Source organism: Maniola jurtina, chromosome 6 (genome assembly GCF_905333055.1).
Source record: "Maniola jurtina chromosome 6, ilManJurt1.1, whole genome shotgun sequence".
NCBI classification, from domain to species: Eukaryota; Metazoa; Arthropoda; class Insecta; order Lepidoptera; family Nymphalidae; genus Maniola; species Maniola jurtina.
In genome coordinates this window covers 9,739,407-9,756,883 of record NC_060034.1, presented here as the reverse complement: position 1 = coordinate 9,756,883, position 17,477 = coordinate 9,739,407, and the positions used below count along the sequence as shown (strand labels likewise).

At 37.8% G+C, this 17,477-nt stretch overlaps 2 protein-coding genes across 2 annotated transcripts in view; one reads left to right on the top strand and one right to left on the bottom strand.

Moving 5' to 3' along the window:
* Positions 1-17,477, top strand: part of LOC123866318 (serine/threonine-protein phosphatase rdgC) — a 105,298-nt gene that overhangs the window by 28,327 nt on the left and 59,494 nt on the right. The window contains exons 4-6 of the mRNA XM_045907793.1: positions 6,030-6,120; positions 8,574-8,719; positions 9,793-9,957. Of these exons, the coding sequence (XP_045763749.1) occupies positions 6,030-6,120; positions 8,574-8,719; positions 9,793-9,957 (402 nt within the window). The remainder of the gene's footprint in view (positions 1-6,029; positions 6,121-8,573; positions 8,720-9,792; positions 9,958-17,477) is intronic.
* LOC123866316 lies at positions 12,369-14,992 on the bottom strand. The gene is made up of 2 exons (XM_045907790.1): positions 12,512-14,992; positions 12,369-12,480 (listed from the first exon to the last, which is right to left on the bottom strand). Exons 1-2 carry the CDS (start codon positions 14,840-14,842, stop codon positions 12,379-12,381), a joined length of 2,433 nt encoding a protein of 810 aa, XP_045763746.1. The 5' UTR covers positions 14,843-14,992; the 3' UTR covers positions 12,369-12,378.

Sequence of the window (17,477 nt, the reverse complement as noted above, 5' to 3'; positions counted from 1 at the left end):
TGTGAGGGTCCTTTAAAGAAGCCCCCACCTTGACTATGAATTCCGGCGTTACTGATGTGATGTTAGTGTGCTACGCACAACAAAACATGTAATATCTGCAAAAACATGTTATTGGTAGATTATAACGAATTAAGTTCATTGTTACTTGTGTAATTTGTATAGGTACGTACATAAAGTATAAACGTGTTCAAAAAAAGATGCATTAAATTTAAACCCTGCTGGAAAACTTTAGATGCTTAGTTATAGAAACGTTTCGTAGAGGGGCTACGAAAGTTTCGTAGTTACAATGCTACTAGACTAGAAGTCAAGTTATGGTATGTATTTGCTTTTGCACCTATGTAGGTAGGTACTACCTAGGCACAATTCATTGAAGCTGAAATTCAAAAGGCTGGTAAACATTATACCACTACCTATCAACGAATAACAGTTATTTTGTAGACTACATCTTATTTTCAAACGATTTTCGAAGAAGGATTTTGTCAGTTCTTGTGTTGTTTTAACCAGTTCCTTTATCTACAAGTGTAAATTAAAAATTTATAATACCCCCGACAAGTGAAGGTTACAGTAAGAACTAGAAAAGAGCTGATAACTTTCAAACGGCTGAACCGATTTTCTTGGATTATAGCTAAGAACACTTTCGATCAAGCCACCTTTCAAACAAAAAAAACTAAATTGAAATCGGTTCATTAGTTTAGGAGCTACGATGCCACAGACAGATACACAGATACACACGTCAAACTTATAACACCCCTCTTTTTGGGTCGGGGGTTAAAAATTTTAACTAAAGCGGCAGTTTCATTACAAAATTAGACGTTTATACGTGCAATTGATAATGAAATTAATATCTTGAAACTATATTCATGCCAAAATTTGTAATGTAAATTCCGCTTTACGCGTATGACAACATGCCTGTAGTTTAGACAATAGCCTAATATTAGGTTTGGCATTTTATAATATCAAAGTTCTAATACTTTTAGAAGTGTCTACCTAATAGCAGTGCGTGAACTCTGACCGTTTGTAATAAATGATCTAACTTGGAAATTAAATTTATTTTGTTAGCAAAGTCGCGACTTACCTCACATTCATAGTATGAAAAGAGAAAATAAGCGAACATTAATAAAACTCGCAAAAATATTCTTGAATATGAATTTTTCCCAAAGTAAGATGAATGAGTTGAAACTTCAATGGAATGTTAGAAATTACCCAGAATTACTACTATATTTACTAGCAACATAGGATTTATTTTAAATATTACTATCTTGTTATGTAACTATTAATAGGTAGTTAAACTAGAAAAAATTCCACCATACTTGGGTAGGTACCTACTACTGGCAACAACTTTTTTGGATAATGTCGCGAAACGATATGCCCGCGGTTTGCTTTATGGTAGCCGTAAGTATAGAACTTGGAACTGGTAATAGGTACCAATATTGTTACTAGTAATTATAATAAGTAGGAAATTAGTAATAAAACTGGGAAATGACCAATTTATTATGAACAATGGAAGTATTAGGTACGTATTTATTATACACCACTTCTTGACCTAATTATGATGAAAACTTACACTGAAAGTCTACCTAAGTTTCCCCTTAGGACTGAAGGTTTCATAGGACACTTGATTTAATTTGAAACATTTTAAATTTTTAACACTTTAAAATTCCTAAAAATTTTGAAAATTTTCAAACTACATAGTAGCACAGGTAGCACAGCAACCTCAACTACGGTGCTGTAGAACCAAAGGGTGTAGATAAACTAGACATCATATCAACATCAAAAAATTAGATGTGTGTATCCGGACCGAACCCCGGATCCCAGATTAGGAGGCTGACCTCTTAACCACTAAACTATCATCACTTTTTACTAGAATATCGCCACTTTTCAATTATTACAACATAAAAAATATATACCTAGTTAAGTTTGATGGAAATTCGCATGAAACTTATACCTTTTTTGCATCGTAGATTAGCTAATGGATCGTCTGGCAACTTTTACAGACCTTAATGTTTTCACTCATTGTATAGTAACACTTAACTAGTCTAGCAATCGGTAAATTACTACATTAGAAAATACCATATTTTGAAGATTTAAGGTAAACACATAGCACTTTTTGGGGCCCAGAATTCTGAAGCGTGAGCTGTCACCCAAACCGCAATAATTATGTAAATCTTAGGGTCCGCTGTTATAGACCTTTTAAGGGTCCAAGATTAATTAGAAATCTGAAAGCTCTTACAGGCACTATGAAACGTAAATGTTTGTGCAGATTGGGTGTGTGACATTTTATGTATCTCCGCATCATCCAAAACAAATAGCCAAGTGTCCTCAAATTGAGATATGATTATGAGATGTATTTATGAGCTATATATAAATTTTGTTTTAAACCTGATCACGTTTTTGCGGATTTCGGGTTTTTAATGATCCAGTTGGAACTCTTTGATTTTGTGGGATATAAAGAAGCTTACATTCGTCGCCAGGATGTAAACTATCTTTATACCTACCCTTCGTCAAAATCCGTAAACGGAGGGGCTATAAAAACTGACAGAAAGACAGGCAGACAACCAGACAAACATACTTTCGCAAATGCGAAAGTATGTTTTATCTTTATAGGTATTATAAATATAATACTTATAAAGATAAAAACGAAAAATAATTAAAATAACTTTTTCGGTGTTTTTAACTAGTGAAATCATATTATAATATTATGATATGCAACTAAGGTAATTTATATCTGTAGAATTTTGTTAACACCGAAGTAAAATAATGTCCTTAGCTGAGAGTAGATGTAACTTAATATTGCACATCTATCGGCGGGAAGGTTCGGTTCAGTGAATAATATTTCGCAAAATGGATGCGACGGGACGCTGGGATTTGGGCGGATAGTGTGTCGTTGAATGTAGCCCATATTATGACGAATATTACTCGTATATTCTGTCATCTTTTTAAGGTTCCGTACGAAGGTTTCGAACGTTATAAGGGTTCCATTTTCATCACTCAGGTGTCTGTCTGTCTGGACCTATTAGGCTGAAACTTGGTACACGGCATAATTTGAATTTCTGTGACCCAAATATGGTTGTGTAATAAAAATAATTACTCTTTTCAAAACAAAAAAGTTACCATAACAATATTATAGCTGTAACAATTTTCTACACTATCTTGTGGGCAACTGAAAGCAGCCGAATGCTTGAAGCCAAAATAACCAGTGAACATGATCAATAAAACTAACTGTTATTATAATAAGTATATAGTATAGTATATCTTTCAGAGATGGCTGGGTAGAGAATGAAAAAGTTAATCCGTCTATAAAAGGTCAGCAGACGAAGTTAGGTTCGGGCAAATATTTGGGGATTAGTAGAGATAAACGTTGGTAATATTCTTTGAACACAATTATTTTGTCTACATAGAATCTTGTCAATCTTGAGAAACAGACTTAAAACTCTAGAGAATAATGGCTTGTTTTCATTGATCGGTAACTCAGACGATAATAGCATGCGAGGACTCCCCGCAGACGGGATAACGATTGGTGAAATCCACCAGTTAGTATGCCTCACTCGTTAAAGTAATCTCTTATAATAATTTCTCGCACTCAGAATGAGTTTCCCATAAGCAGACCTTATGACTCTAGAGAATAATGGCTTGTTTTCATTGATCGGTAACTCAGACGATAATAGCATGCGAGGACTCCCCGCAGACGGGATAACGATTGGTGAAATCCACCAGTTAGTATGCCTCACTCGTTAAAGTAATCTCTTATAATAATTTCTCGCACTCAGAATGAGTTTCCCATAAGCAGACCTTATGACTCTAGAGAATAATGGCTTGTTTTCATTGATCGGTAACTCAGACGATAATAGCATGCGAGGACTCCCGCAGACGGTATAACGATTGGTGAAATCCACCAGTTAGTATGTCTCACTCGTTAAAGTAATCTCTAATAATAATAATTTCTCGCACTCAGAATGAGTTTTCCATAAGCAGACCTTATGATTTGAGTTATCTGTCGACCAATAAAAAATATAAGCCTTATCTAATCAAGAGTTACTCTCAAAATGAAACGTGAACGCTGACAGTAATGTTGACCGTGTCTACAAGACTGACAGCCTTAAGAAGGTTATAGCAAGAGGATGGATGAGGTAGGCGAAGATCCATGTCTTGCAACCAAGGAAGGCATATGCCCAGCTGTGGATGCAAAAAGGCTGATTGGTTGAATCAAAAGTTTTTGGTACTAAAGGCAGATACAATATTATACATTGCAATATTAAATGTTATGAAATTATTAATATTTAGAAACTTGCGGTACCATTATTCAAGAGCAAAATGAAACTAAAAATACCTTTTCGGTTAACGCCTTTAGGTACTGCGGCAAGATTGCGTATAAAACCTTATATCTACTTACGAGAATAATTCTATTTTACTTTTTGAATGCCTTCGCTCAATTCCACGAGGCTATACAGAGGCGGTAATCAAATAGAAGTCTGTCTTACTGATTACCCAGTTTGTTCACGAATTCTTATTGGATTCCGTTGGAATTTCGAAATAGTGTTATTTTCAACAAGTTTTATATTTTCTGTCTTTTGAGTTTGAAATGATGTACAGTCGAAAATATTGTAGAAGTAGAAATGTTAGACTATATTGAGTAAATTGATTTAAGAAAACGTGATTGGGCTAAATCGTATCTACACATACCTCTAAACTTCAGGTAACTTCGTGTCAGAAAATAAACCAACACTAAAACGGAATTTACATTACGAAATTAGTGGCATGAAATTAGTTTCACGAATTTAATTTAATTATCAATTGCACGTGTGAACGTCTATTTTATTTTGATAATGCATGCATTATGTAATTACGTAATTTTACGTAATTTACATTATTTTCGTAATGTAAAATCCGCTTTATGCCCATAAAATACCTAATTCTGTCTCAGCATGTCGTTTAAAATCATTAAGTGATAATATTGTAAAGAACACGTCCAAAGTTCGTATTAATGAGCACGTGGAGTGACTTCATGCATGGTTGGACTAATTCGTGGTCACAACATGAGCAGTGAGCAGTCAAGCGGCTGCACAATCACACATATTGCAAGCGAAACGACGGTGAATGTGACACGGGCATCGGGCATGCAAGCAGCGAGATGTCAATGTTGTTCATTATACTTACATCATGGAATTATAATTGCCTGTTCCTACACATCTATAAAAATGAAAACACTTGTCCTGACTGACTGATCTATCAACGCGCAGCCTAAACTTTTAATAGGCCTAGGTTAGGTTGAGTTTACTAGGTACAATAATGCAACGGATGGGGGTTGGTAGTGGTTTTTTGGTTTGAATTATTACCTCTTGGATTCTGCAGTCACCTGGCCGTCGAAATATTGAGGCTATCAAAAATAAAGTTCCTGGTTTATAAAGCTCATTGCTTTAAAATAATATGAAATAGACAAATTTTTATTACTTATTCAAAAACGTTCTTAGTTAGTATAGGAACTTTTAAAAATATCTTTTCAGACTAACTGCACTGGCCAATAAACTCCTACTTAAATGAATTTAAAAATCGTTTCTGTTTTATTACTTTTCGAACATTCACTGATACCTATAGGTGTTTATTCGGTAATTTCAGTTTTCAACAAAGAAAGCTCTTTTATAATGAACCAGTCCAATGTATCGAATAACAATCGTCCAAACAATTTTTATTATTTTAAATTGAAATAGGTTTAACTCGTTACTTTGATATCTTTGTATACCTAAATACAATAAATAATGCGGCGTTATTGTTACCTAGAGATGACCCAAACGAGAAAAGTTAAGAACCTAAATAACATAACATTAGACTAAAATCTGTGTGTCTGACTGATCTATCAACGCACAGCTCAAATTACTAGACGGATAGGGCTGTAAGACAGAGGTTTTAGCATGTAGAAGTTTTGAAAATTCGACCTCTAAGAGGGTTAAATAGGGGGTTTCAAATTTGTGTATGAATGAAGTCGCGGGTATAAGCTAGTATAACATAAGTAAATTATTATATTTCTTTTCTAGTTGTACAACTTCTTTAACGCCTTACTGAGTCATATGAGAGAAACCAGTGCAAGACCATCCTCTGAGAAGACCTCAAGGACAGCATCTGTTAGTAAGTAGAACCACCTATAATAGTATAATTTTAGCATACCATGTAAGTAGCGATGTGATTATAATATGATGTAGTCGACCTATTACCTACCTATTTCTAGGTAGGTAATAGAATATTTCCATACCGCGTTGGTATAAGAAAATATAATATGTAGTTCTTATTAGTAAGTACTTACTCAAAGTTTCAATGTAATAAAAATAGGAAAAAGATGAAACTATTAATAACTCAAAATTTAATAATTTAATAATCTCTATAAAAATAAAAAAAACTAGAAAAGAGCTAATAACTTTCAAACGGCTGAAACGATTTTCTTGGATTATAGCTAAGAAGAAGAATACTTTCGATCAAGCCACCTTTCAAACAAAAAAAACCTAAATTAAAATCGGTTCATTCCTTTAGGAGCTACGATGCCACAGACAGATACACAGATACACATGTCAAACTAATAACACCCCTCTTTTTGGGTCGGGGGTTAAAAAGATCCCGGCTAAAGGATTAGAATCAGTCTAGTGGCTTCTTCAACGCGGAGTTTGAATGGCTTTTAGATAAAAGTTGTGGAACTAACGACTCGGTAGGTAGGCACACTACAAAATATTTTTACGATTCAGGAGAAATGTTTGTATTCCGGAGCAGGCTTTTGTGTGATGATCGAAATGTCTCAAACAAAACTTACCCAAACTACGAACAGATTTCTGTATCATATCTCTCATGAAGTTTGCACATTGATTATTTAGTTCTTTTCGTAGATCGAGAAAAAAAATGGTTGTTCTCTCAATAGGTACGAGTGAGTTTAGCAGTAGGTACTACGTGGTTTGTACCTCTTGCTAAACTCTGGAACTGGAAGAAAGAAGAAGTTGGGCTTCTGAAAAACTTTACTTTTATCTATGTTGTAAAGCTTGTTTTATTTTTCAGAGTTGTAAAATTGTAAAGTAACTGTAGTATTTCAGTATCTGCTTTTAAAACTGCGGTATCTGTAGCATTATAAGAAGAATAATCGAATCAACTTGTTTTTGGAACAATGTCACCAGAATTTCAAGACTATTTAAAATGTCAATGGCGACCGCAATCGTCTTCAACAAATGAATCTCGTTAAAAGATTCATTATATAAACTCGGGAGACATTTAATTAATTTATCACAATGAAGAATTTCACGACAATTTCTCGCGAGCTTTCTGTCTGCTGAAAATAACCCTCGATCTTTGCACAATAGCCAGAGTTATGTTGACCGTTAAACTTGTATGGGAAACCGGTAAAATAGCTAGAACTTTTATAATAACGGCACGACTTGAATGGCCTCGTTATCGCCAAAGTTATGTCGTTATGACGTTATGATTTAGAGAACGTCTCACACATTTTATTTTCATCTATCCTTTATAATTTCTGACTCTCGCTTTATATTTTGAAATATAATCAAAAGTTTAATTTCATCTAGTTATAAAGTGGATGTCATATTGCCACTTTCTGCACTACGTATAACTAGTTTTTAGAGTTCGTTGTGGCGGTTGTACTCGTAGCACGGACGTTCCGAGCTGTTAAGCTTGAAACTCACTCAACGCATGACTCCTATAATATTATGTCGAGATCTATAGAGCGTACTTTTACTTGATAAAACCTTGTTAAGACGGATAAATCTGTCACTAACTTAAGTTTGAGCAAAGAATTAAGAGGGCTCTCTCCGTCACTCGTTTCATACAATCGTAGTTCCAATTTCATTTGAATATTAAGCAACCAAGGTCCATGAAATTTTGCAGACATATTCTAGAAACTAATATCTATGTCTGTGGTTTTCCAGATTTCTGTTAAAATATTTGGTTTCAAAGTTACGCGGTCTTAAAAGTTTTCATACAAATCTTTGAGCCCCTGTAATTTTAAAACTACATATTTTTAGAAAAATCTAAAACACCACAGACACAGATATTAGTTTCTAGAATATGTCTGCAAAATTTCATGGACTTTGGTTGCTTAATATTCAAATGAAATTGGAACTACGATTGTATGAAACGAGTGACGGAGAGAGCCCTGTTAAATTGATTAATTCCCGACGAACGAGGTTATACATAAAGATCTTAGGCGTTAGGGGCAAGACCCACATAGACGGAGTGGAGTGGCGGCGCGGGGCGAGGAAACTTATTTACTTTAGTTGAAAATATTATAATAAAAACATAAAGTTGAATTGAGAACCTAATCTTTTTTTTGAAGTCGGTTAAAAATGAGCGGCTCAAAATGTTAATAATTAATTATTATCAGCGCGGTGAGCGAGAGACAGTCGACTTCGGCGACATAGAATCACTGCACTGTGCCTGAGCCTTCATTAACATAAAGAATTACTCTCGGGATTTTAAAAATTGTTCTAGTTTGTAGTTTATATTGTAAAATCTTTACTGTAGGTATTATGAAACAACGTTTACGTTTGCCGTATATTATGGAGTTATTAACAACTATAATGTTTCAGCGGAACAGGTATTTTCTGAGGAGTCAGATGAAGGTGGAGGCGTCGACGAGACCGCTCCGCCGAAAAATTCTCGCGACCCCGACATCGAGTTCCCTTTGCAAAGAAAAGATATAGATTTACTCATTGAAATATTTAGAAAAAAGAAAGTAAGTGAAAAAAGATATCATACCTAATATTTATATAATATTTTAATTGACTTAATATAACAATCACGTAATTATTTTATGTGGATTTGGAAAAATAATATTGAACGATGTTTACCAAAATTTTCAAAACAGAACACGCTAGGCGGTCTGTTTTTTGTAGAGGTATTTAAATATTATTATGCGAATAGTAATCAAGAATATGATAAAACTTGTAACAATATCAGGAGCTGGCAAACAAAACGATGTAATTGCACTTCTGATCATAATACTTTTTTCTTAAATCCAGATGTTTTAGAACACTAATTACAAACTTGAACTCATTTCCAATCAAAACACCCTGAAACCTGCGCTAACAATGAATCTAAAGTTCGCCATTTCGATCAAAACGGTATAATCGCAATTATGTTTGAACAGCTTCATTCAGTTTTTCAGCTCCTCCTGTGAAATTTAATTTGAAGCAGTTACACTGTTTTGTTCGCCAGCTCCTTAGTTGATATTTCGAAAGCTTGTCACATCACATCACACGGTAGACTAAACATGCCAACAACATGCAATCTGATAACAATGCCAGTGAAATGTTTGTACAACCGTTTGTGTACACTATGAATATACCTACAACCATTCTTTGATCAACGCATGCATAATGTTAGGACTGTTTAGGATATGTATAAATTGAAAAATACACGGCGAAATTTTAGTGGTTTTAATACAGTGGCTAAGTGAAATGCCTTAAGCAGTATTATAGATTACACTTGTTTGTTTTTTAAAACTAGGAACTTTATTCTAGATTAAAAAATTTTTTTGAAACAAACTCGAATCTGTGAGAAACATTAGTAGGTAATGGCCGAGCGTCACGTGACAACTGCGCTGTTCTGAGACAGAGCGGCGCGGTGAGACATTACTACTACTACTTCGTGAATATTGTCAAACAATGATTTCTTGATTCATTTTTTTATTTTAAGACTAAGGTCAATATAAATGGTTGAAATGGATACTACTGCTTAAGGCGTTACACTCAGCATCGGCTGTAAAATCATTATTTCACCGTGTATACTAATGTTGATGTTTTTCAGCACCGTTTACATCCGAAGCAAGTAGCGCAAATTCTAAAGGAAGCAGCCCAGATGCTGAAGAGATTGCCAAACATAAACGTCGCGACGACTTCGATTTCTAGTCAAATTACTATTTGCGGAGACTTGCATGGCAAACTAGACGATTTACTAGTAATATTTCACAAGGTAAGTTTTATGGCACTTTTCACACTTTTATAGCTCTACTATAGATGCACACTACATACCTAATATTATTATGAAGTCTTGCGTCTGCTGCGATGAAGAGTTACTTATAGGTACAAAGTATACTGATGTTCATTATTTAATTACTTGGTCGAATTTCAATAGGTTTTGCTATTCATGAAATTGAGCAAGCCACCCTTTGTCAAACAAGTCAGTTCTGAAACTACACACACAGTAGGTACCTTTTATGTAGGTAGGTATCTATTGATTCTAACATTTGTATTGAAAACGTGTTGTTCCCATAGACATACTAGTTTTCGCTTCGCTCAGTTGTCCCATTGTTCTCAATTTAGCCGTCGCTTTTAGTCGTATTCACTTGAATAATGATAAACATTGGCCTTTTTGCGTATGACGATATGAAAGATTACCAACCTTTCGTCGTTTGTAGCTTTTATGAAAGCTGTTAATGACATGGCATAGTCTGCTTTTATGATTTTCTTATGTAGGCTTGGGCCTACCGATAGAAAAAGGCAATTGTAATATATCGAAGTAAAACGCCGAGTTGCAACAACGGTTTATTATGGACTGCTTACATCAATTGACAGCTACAATATTATTTCCTAGAATACCCGCATAACATTATAATATACTACACTATCCCCCCCCTTTATTATGGGTACATTTTTACTATCCTATTATTTACTTGTATACTTAAAATTAAACATTCCGTAGGCCACTATAAAAAAAATACTCAAAACTATAACTTAATTAACATACCTAAATATTTAAATACAAGGTTTAATACATAAATGCAATTCAACTACAATGTTCAAATATTATCATAACCGAACCGAACTGGTCGGCGTCGGTTCCGTTTATTTAGCACCGGGGATGTTCCAGTACGAGATTCGCCCCCGTCGTCGTCAACCTCATTACCCGAACACGAACAGCTATCATAGTCAGCTAACGCTGCTTGAGCAGATACCGTAGGGTGACCACGACTGTTACTCGACGTCGAATCTCGACTGGTCTCCGCCGAACTAGAACGCAATTGATCTGCATGTCGCGTCCATCGCAAACCATCCTCAGTCTCAACCTCGTACATATTTCGTCCCCTCCTACTCTTAATTATCGCTGTACACCACCTTTTATTCTTGCGAAAGTCTTGAGCCCATACTTTATCTCCTTCTACCCAAACCCTTTCAGTTCCGCCTTTTGCCAGTGCTCTTTTTTGCAACCGATCCGATACCGATTCCACAGCTCCCGATTTTAATAGGTCTAACCGCGATCTAAGGTGACGTCCAAACATCAATCTCGCAGGTGTTTCCCCGGTAGTACCATGGATACTATTACGGTAATCAAGAAGAAATCTTTGCAAAAAACTATTTATGTTAATTTTTTCAGCTTCCGCTTTTTTTAGAGCCCTTTTAACCGTTCGAACAGCGTTTTCCGCTTCTCCGTTAGAAGAAGGGTGATATGGCGCGGACGTAATATGTTTAATACCATTGTTTTTCAAAAATGAAGAAAATTCTTCGCTGGACAGTTGCGGGCCGTTGTCACTTACCAGGATCTTGCAAAGTCCAAAACGGGAAAATATCTCCTTCAATTTTAAGATCGTATTTGCCGCAGTCGTAGTAGACATAGGTACTACTTCGAGCCATTTAGAGTGTGCGTCAACTAAAATTAAGTAGGAAACCTTTTTAAATTCAAAAAAATCTATATGAACCCGCTCAAATGGACTGGACGGCCACGACCACGGCACCAATGGGCTTTTCGGTGGCAAGTCCGCAACGTCTCCACACGTCCGACACGCTGAACACATCCGTTCCAGGTCGTTATCTAGACCGGGCCAAAACACAAAGCTTCGCGCGAGCCCTTTGCATTTAACCATACCTAAATGTGAGCCATGCAGCTCGGCCAACACCGCGGGCCGCAGCGCCAGGGGCACGACCACGCGACAGCCCCACATCAAACATCCATTCTCGACATATAGCTCTTCGCGACGCCGCCAATATGCGCTCATTTCTCGGTCCGCCTCTTTAAAACCCGATTTGGGCCAGCCCGTCCTCACAAACTCCAATACTCTAGATATATATTTATCTTTTGCTGATTCTATCCTAATCTGACTCGAATCAATTGGGAATCTATTTTCAATAAATTGAATAAACGTGTTCGCGTCGTTATTACCTCCCGGTGCTTGTATTGGTAATCTAGATAAGGCATCGGCGTTATTCTCTTTAGATTGAACATACTCGATGTCGTACTGGTAACCCGACAGTAAAATAGCCCATCGAATTAACCGCCCCGACGCCATTTGCGGGATGTCTTTTTTTGAACCGAAAATGGCTATCAACGGTTGATGGTCAGTACGCAAAATAAACCTACGACCGTAAAGATACGTATGGAATTTTTTAACCGCAAATACTATCGCCAGTGCTTCCCGTTGGATCTGACTATAGTTAGCCTCCGCCGAGCTAAGCGTGCGAGACGCGTATGAGACGGGCCGTTCGCCGTCCTCCCCGCGCTGCGACAACACCGCGCCCACCCCGCGCGCGCTCGCGTCACACGACACAATAAGTGGTAACCGCTCGTCGTAATGCATCAAAACCGGACAACTGGTTAGAGCTATCTTAATATCCTGGAACGCCTTGTCTTGTTCCTCACTCCACTTCCATTCGACACCTTTTTTTAACAATGTGTATAGAGGGGCTAATAAAATAGATATATTTTTAATAAATTTAGAATAAAAGTTAACCATTCCGAGAAAAGATTTTAACTCTGACACGTTACTCGGTTTCGGTGCCCTAACTACCGCTTCAATCTTTTTATCGTCCGTCCTAATCCCGTGTTCCGATATAATAAACCCCAAATAACTGACTTCTTTTTCAAAGAAAAAACATTTCTCTTGCCGGACTGTAAGACCCTCTTCCTCCAACCTTTTAAACACTGCATGTAAGTTTTTTTCATGTTCTTCTTCCGTTTTACCGGTAATAAGAATGTCATCTAAAAAAACTGAAACGTTAGGGATCCCAGCTACCACTTGCTCCATAATACGCTGGAAAATCGACGGAGCTGACGATAATCCGTAAACCAGCCTATTGTAAACATATAAACCCCGGTGGGTATTAACGACGGTATATTTCTTGGACTCATCTAAGGTTACCTGGCTATACGCTTCCGATAAATCGATTTTAGTGAACCTTTTCCCCCCGTTTAAGTTATTAAACAATACCTCGGACCTAGGTAACGGATATTTATCAATTTCGAGCATCGGATTTACCGTGCTTTTGTAATCTCCACAAATCCTTAAGGAACCATTGTTCTTTAAAACTACTACTAAACACGAGGCCCAGTCTGAGGATGGTACGGGTTCTATAATACCTGCAGATTCCATGCGCTGAAGCTCGGCGTCGACGTCCCCGCGCAGTGCGAGCGGGAGCGGCCGCGCGCGCCGGAACACCGGCCGCGCGTCCTCCCGCACGCGCAGCGTGGCGCACTGGCTGCGCAGCCGGCCCAGCTTGCCACTGAACACTCCCGGGTACTCACTTATAAACTTATTTTTATCGAATCCGCCACATTTTTCTTTACCGATAGCGAGGACCGATTTAGGCACCGTAATACTCATACGCAACTTTATTAACCACTCCCTGCCTAGCAAAGGCACCGCGCCTTTCAGAATTATGTATAATTTAAGGTTTTCACTGATAAGGCCATACTTAACGGGCACTATGATATAACCGACACATTTAATATCACTTCCGTCATAGCCTTTTAGCTTGTAACTATTATCATGTACCTTGTATTTCGAAAACATCTCCGCATATATTTTGTCACTTATACATGATATAGGCGAACCGGTATCCACATGCATGGCCAGCCGTCTATTCGCCACGGTCACTTCGGCCACTACCGGATCAGATCCCGTCAGTCGTACCATGTACAGCCCGCTGGGGCCTCCGACTCCTTCGTCATCATAATACCCAGCCGAGTTCTCACGTTCGCCGTCACTGTCACCGCTTCGTTCTATCCCTTCCACTCGATGTGCTGTATCTAGCCGGAGGACTTGACCCTCCGCTTTCCGTCCCGCACTAGGGCATACGCGCTGCAGATGTCCAGGCCTCAGGCAGACCCTGCAAGTAAAGTTCTGATAGCGGCAGTCCGGCCTAGTGTGGTCTCTGCTTCCACAGCACAGACACGCTCCGGTCTTCTGTCGATTATTTAGCCCACTTGCATGACGGCCCCTACTTCCAGAACCTTCGTAACGCCGCCGCGACTCCGCGCGCGCGGCGCCGTCGGGACGCGGTGGGCGCGCCCCCTGCGCGTGCACCGCATGCACCGCGCCGTCCGTCGTCGTCCGTTGTTCGACTGCCGCAGCGTCATTCGCGGCTGCTTCCAACGCAACGGCCTTTTTGAAGGCCGACGCGAAGGTCACGCTATCCTCGCAGAATAACCTTTGTCGTGAAGTTTCACTGTATAGGCCACATACAAACTGGTCTCTCAAGTTCTCCTCTAGGTTATCCTTAAAATCGCAATCTCTGGCTAAGTGTTTCAAAGCTGCTGCGAACTGAGCCACCGATTCGCTCTGAGCCTGTACTCGTTTCCGAAATTTATATCTCTCCGCGAGAATCGATGGCGTTGGCTGAATGTGTTTTTTCACTAGGTGGACCAATTCACTAAATGTCATCTCACCAGGCTTCTTTGGAGAACACAAATCCACCATCAGTTCGTATGTTGCGTCACCTACACACGCGAGCAACGTAGGTACTTGTAGGTTAGGTTTCACGTCGTTGGCAAGAAAATATTGCTCCATTCGATCGATATAGGTACTCCACGTACCCGAACTGAGGTTAAACTCGCCTAATTTGCCGACCGACATCTTGCCCGACATTTAAAACTAAGAAAAACTTATTATTTCGACTGCGCCACTGTAATATATCGAAGTAAAACGCCGAGTTGCAACAACGGTTTATTATGGACTGCTTACATCAATTGACAGCTACAATATTATTTCCTAGAATACCCGCATAACATTATAATATACTACAGCAATAGAGTTAAATATTATAAAATTAAACAGATTGTCGTGCCAGTGTTAATGACCTATTGGGCCACGTAACCTTGAACTATAAACGAAAATCAAAAACTACAAAGGCATACTATATATAATATGACGGAAACTTTTAGCTGATAATCTGCGACATAAAGGCTTCAAACAATAGTACCTATTTGAAGAAGATATTCATAGGCTCTTTAATATAGATATACGTTGAAGTACCTGGCACAAACCCAAATGCATTCAGCGGTATGCAGTTTCAAGTGACAAAAGAAAATATTACGGAAAATGGTGTCGTAGGAAAACAGTTTGAGACGAGACGTTTTCGACTCGGTAAACGAGAACAAAGTTGTTAACCCATTGACCTTATCGCTTAATGGAATTTTTAGAATAGCAGTTAAAATGGGTTACTGCAGACACGTTACAAGAGTGTTGCAACATTCAGTTAATGTCGGTGGTATAAGTTTATTCTCTGTACGCTACGTTTTAGTCTTTTATTATGTAAATATTAGGTAGGTGGTACGTTATAGTCGTACGTTGGGGTGTTCGGGGCTCAATCCTGAGCACGCACCTCTAACTTTTCGGAGTTATGCGCGTTTTAAAAGTAATTTAATATCACTTGCTTTAACTGCGAAGGAAACGATTACCAACGACTACATATTCATCCATACTAATAATATTATAAAAGCGAAAGTGTGTCTGTCTGTCTGCTAGCTTTTCACGGCTCAACAGTTTAACCGATTTTGATGTTGCAAAGAGAGTTAGCTTACATCCCGGCACGGGCGTTGGACATCAGCTACTTTTATCCCGGATTATCAAAGAGTTCCCACGGGATTCTTAAAGGTCCATCCGTGTAACTGATTTATAAGAAATTTGGTTCAGAGGTAGCTTACGTCCCGGAAGTTGATATAGACAACCTTTTATATCGGAAAATCAAAGAGTTCCCACGGGATTTAAAAAAAAATCTAAATCCACGCGGACAAAGTCGCGGGCATTATCTAGTCCGAAATATTTGAAGACAATTTGTCTTGAGACGTAGGTATATTTTCGCAAATTAAGGGTGGTTTGACGTCAAGAAATAGGGTCTGCAATACTAACAATTGAGGAGTGGCCCACGCTTCACGCGTCATCCAATTTGTAGGACAGCGGACATGCGAACCACTTGATTGATATGCCGCCTGTTACCCCGTATGACCTCGTTTATGTTTTTATTGTTTTTCTATTGTCTTTCTGTCACAGTTATTAAATGCGCAACTGTTAAGCGGAATTTACATTACGAAATTAGTGGCACGAAATTAGTTTCATGGCATTAATTTAATTATCAACTCCACGTGTAAACATCTAATTTCGTAATGCATGCGATTGTAATTTAATATAACGTAATCAAGAAATTAGATAAACCTTAACGTTTAAACCTTACACGTGCAAATTGATAGTGAAATTAGTGTCGTGAAACTTCATTTCATGCCACTAATTTCCTAATGTAAATTCCGCTTAAATCATACTACTAAAAATTATAAAGGTGAAAGTGTGTAGGTATCGGTCTGTACCTATCCGCATAACCGATCTTGACGAAATGGTAGAGGGGTATGAGTCGTTCTTCTTGCAGACGAACAAAGACTTCTTTGGTCCCGGAAAATCAAAGAGTTCCCACGAGATTAATAAAAAAACCAACGCGAACTAAGTCGCAAGCATCATCTGTCCAGTAGTTTTTGCGTGAAAGAGTAACAAACATGCACACATGCGAAGTGTGATGTGGTGTGATTTATAATAATTATTTCTCCTATAGGTAGTATGTTTAGTTCGAAAAGTTGATACCTACGAATAGAAGGTATGTTGTAAAATGAACTGTTGTACCTACTCGTATGCTGTAGACTAGAGCAAAGGTCTTGTAAACTCAATACCCTTCCGTAGCAGGGTAATGAAGCATGTTTGTGCAAACTGACTGAGCGGAATTGCGTAACGTTATTACAATGGCTACGAGCAGTGACGTAGTTTGGCAGGTTATTGAAAGATAGACGAGAACACAACGAGAATGACGAAAGAATGAAGCGAGGGAGGACAGAAATACCATAATTATTATAAAGTACAATGTCTTATATGCAGAGTCAGCGACAATGCTATGTTTGCACAGGTTTTTTTTTTTTTTTAATAAAAAAAAACTTTTTCAAATCTTTTTAAATTAATGTTAGTCAATATTTTGCAATCATTATTTTTAAACTTCATGTTCAAGTGTTAAGGTTTATGATAAACAGAAGTTGTTGAGTCTACCTAACTGTCCTACGTCAATGCCCAACATAGTTATGAGTTTGAAAGTTAGTAAGTGTCGGCATGGTAAAATTATTGCATGCAATAAATTACACCTTATTAAGAGAATCAGAAAAGTTTTAGTCGCGAAATACAAAGTAATCTTTTAAGCCTCGACAAGTAATTTTTTAAACCAAGAAACTTCTTTTTCCTTGTTTTATAA

Coding starts and splice junctions, on each gene's coding strand:
- LOC123866316 (XM_045907790.1), bottom strand. CDS start 14,842: ATGTCGGGCAAGATGTCGGTCGGCAAATTAGGCGAGTTTAACCTCAGT. Junction 12,481..12,511: donor TTATTGTGTCGTGTGACGCG/AGCGCGCGCGGG, acceptor CGGTGTTGTCGC/AGCGCGGGGAGGACGGCGAA.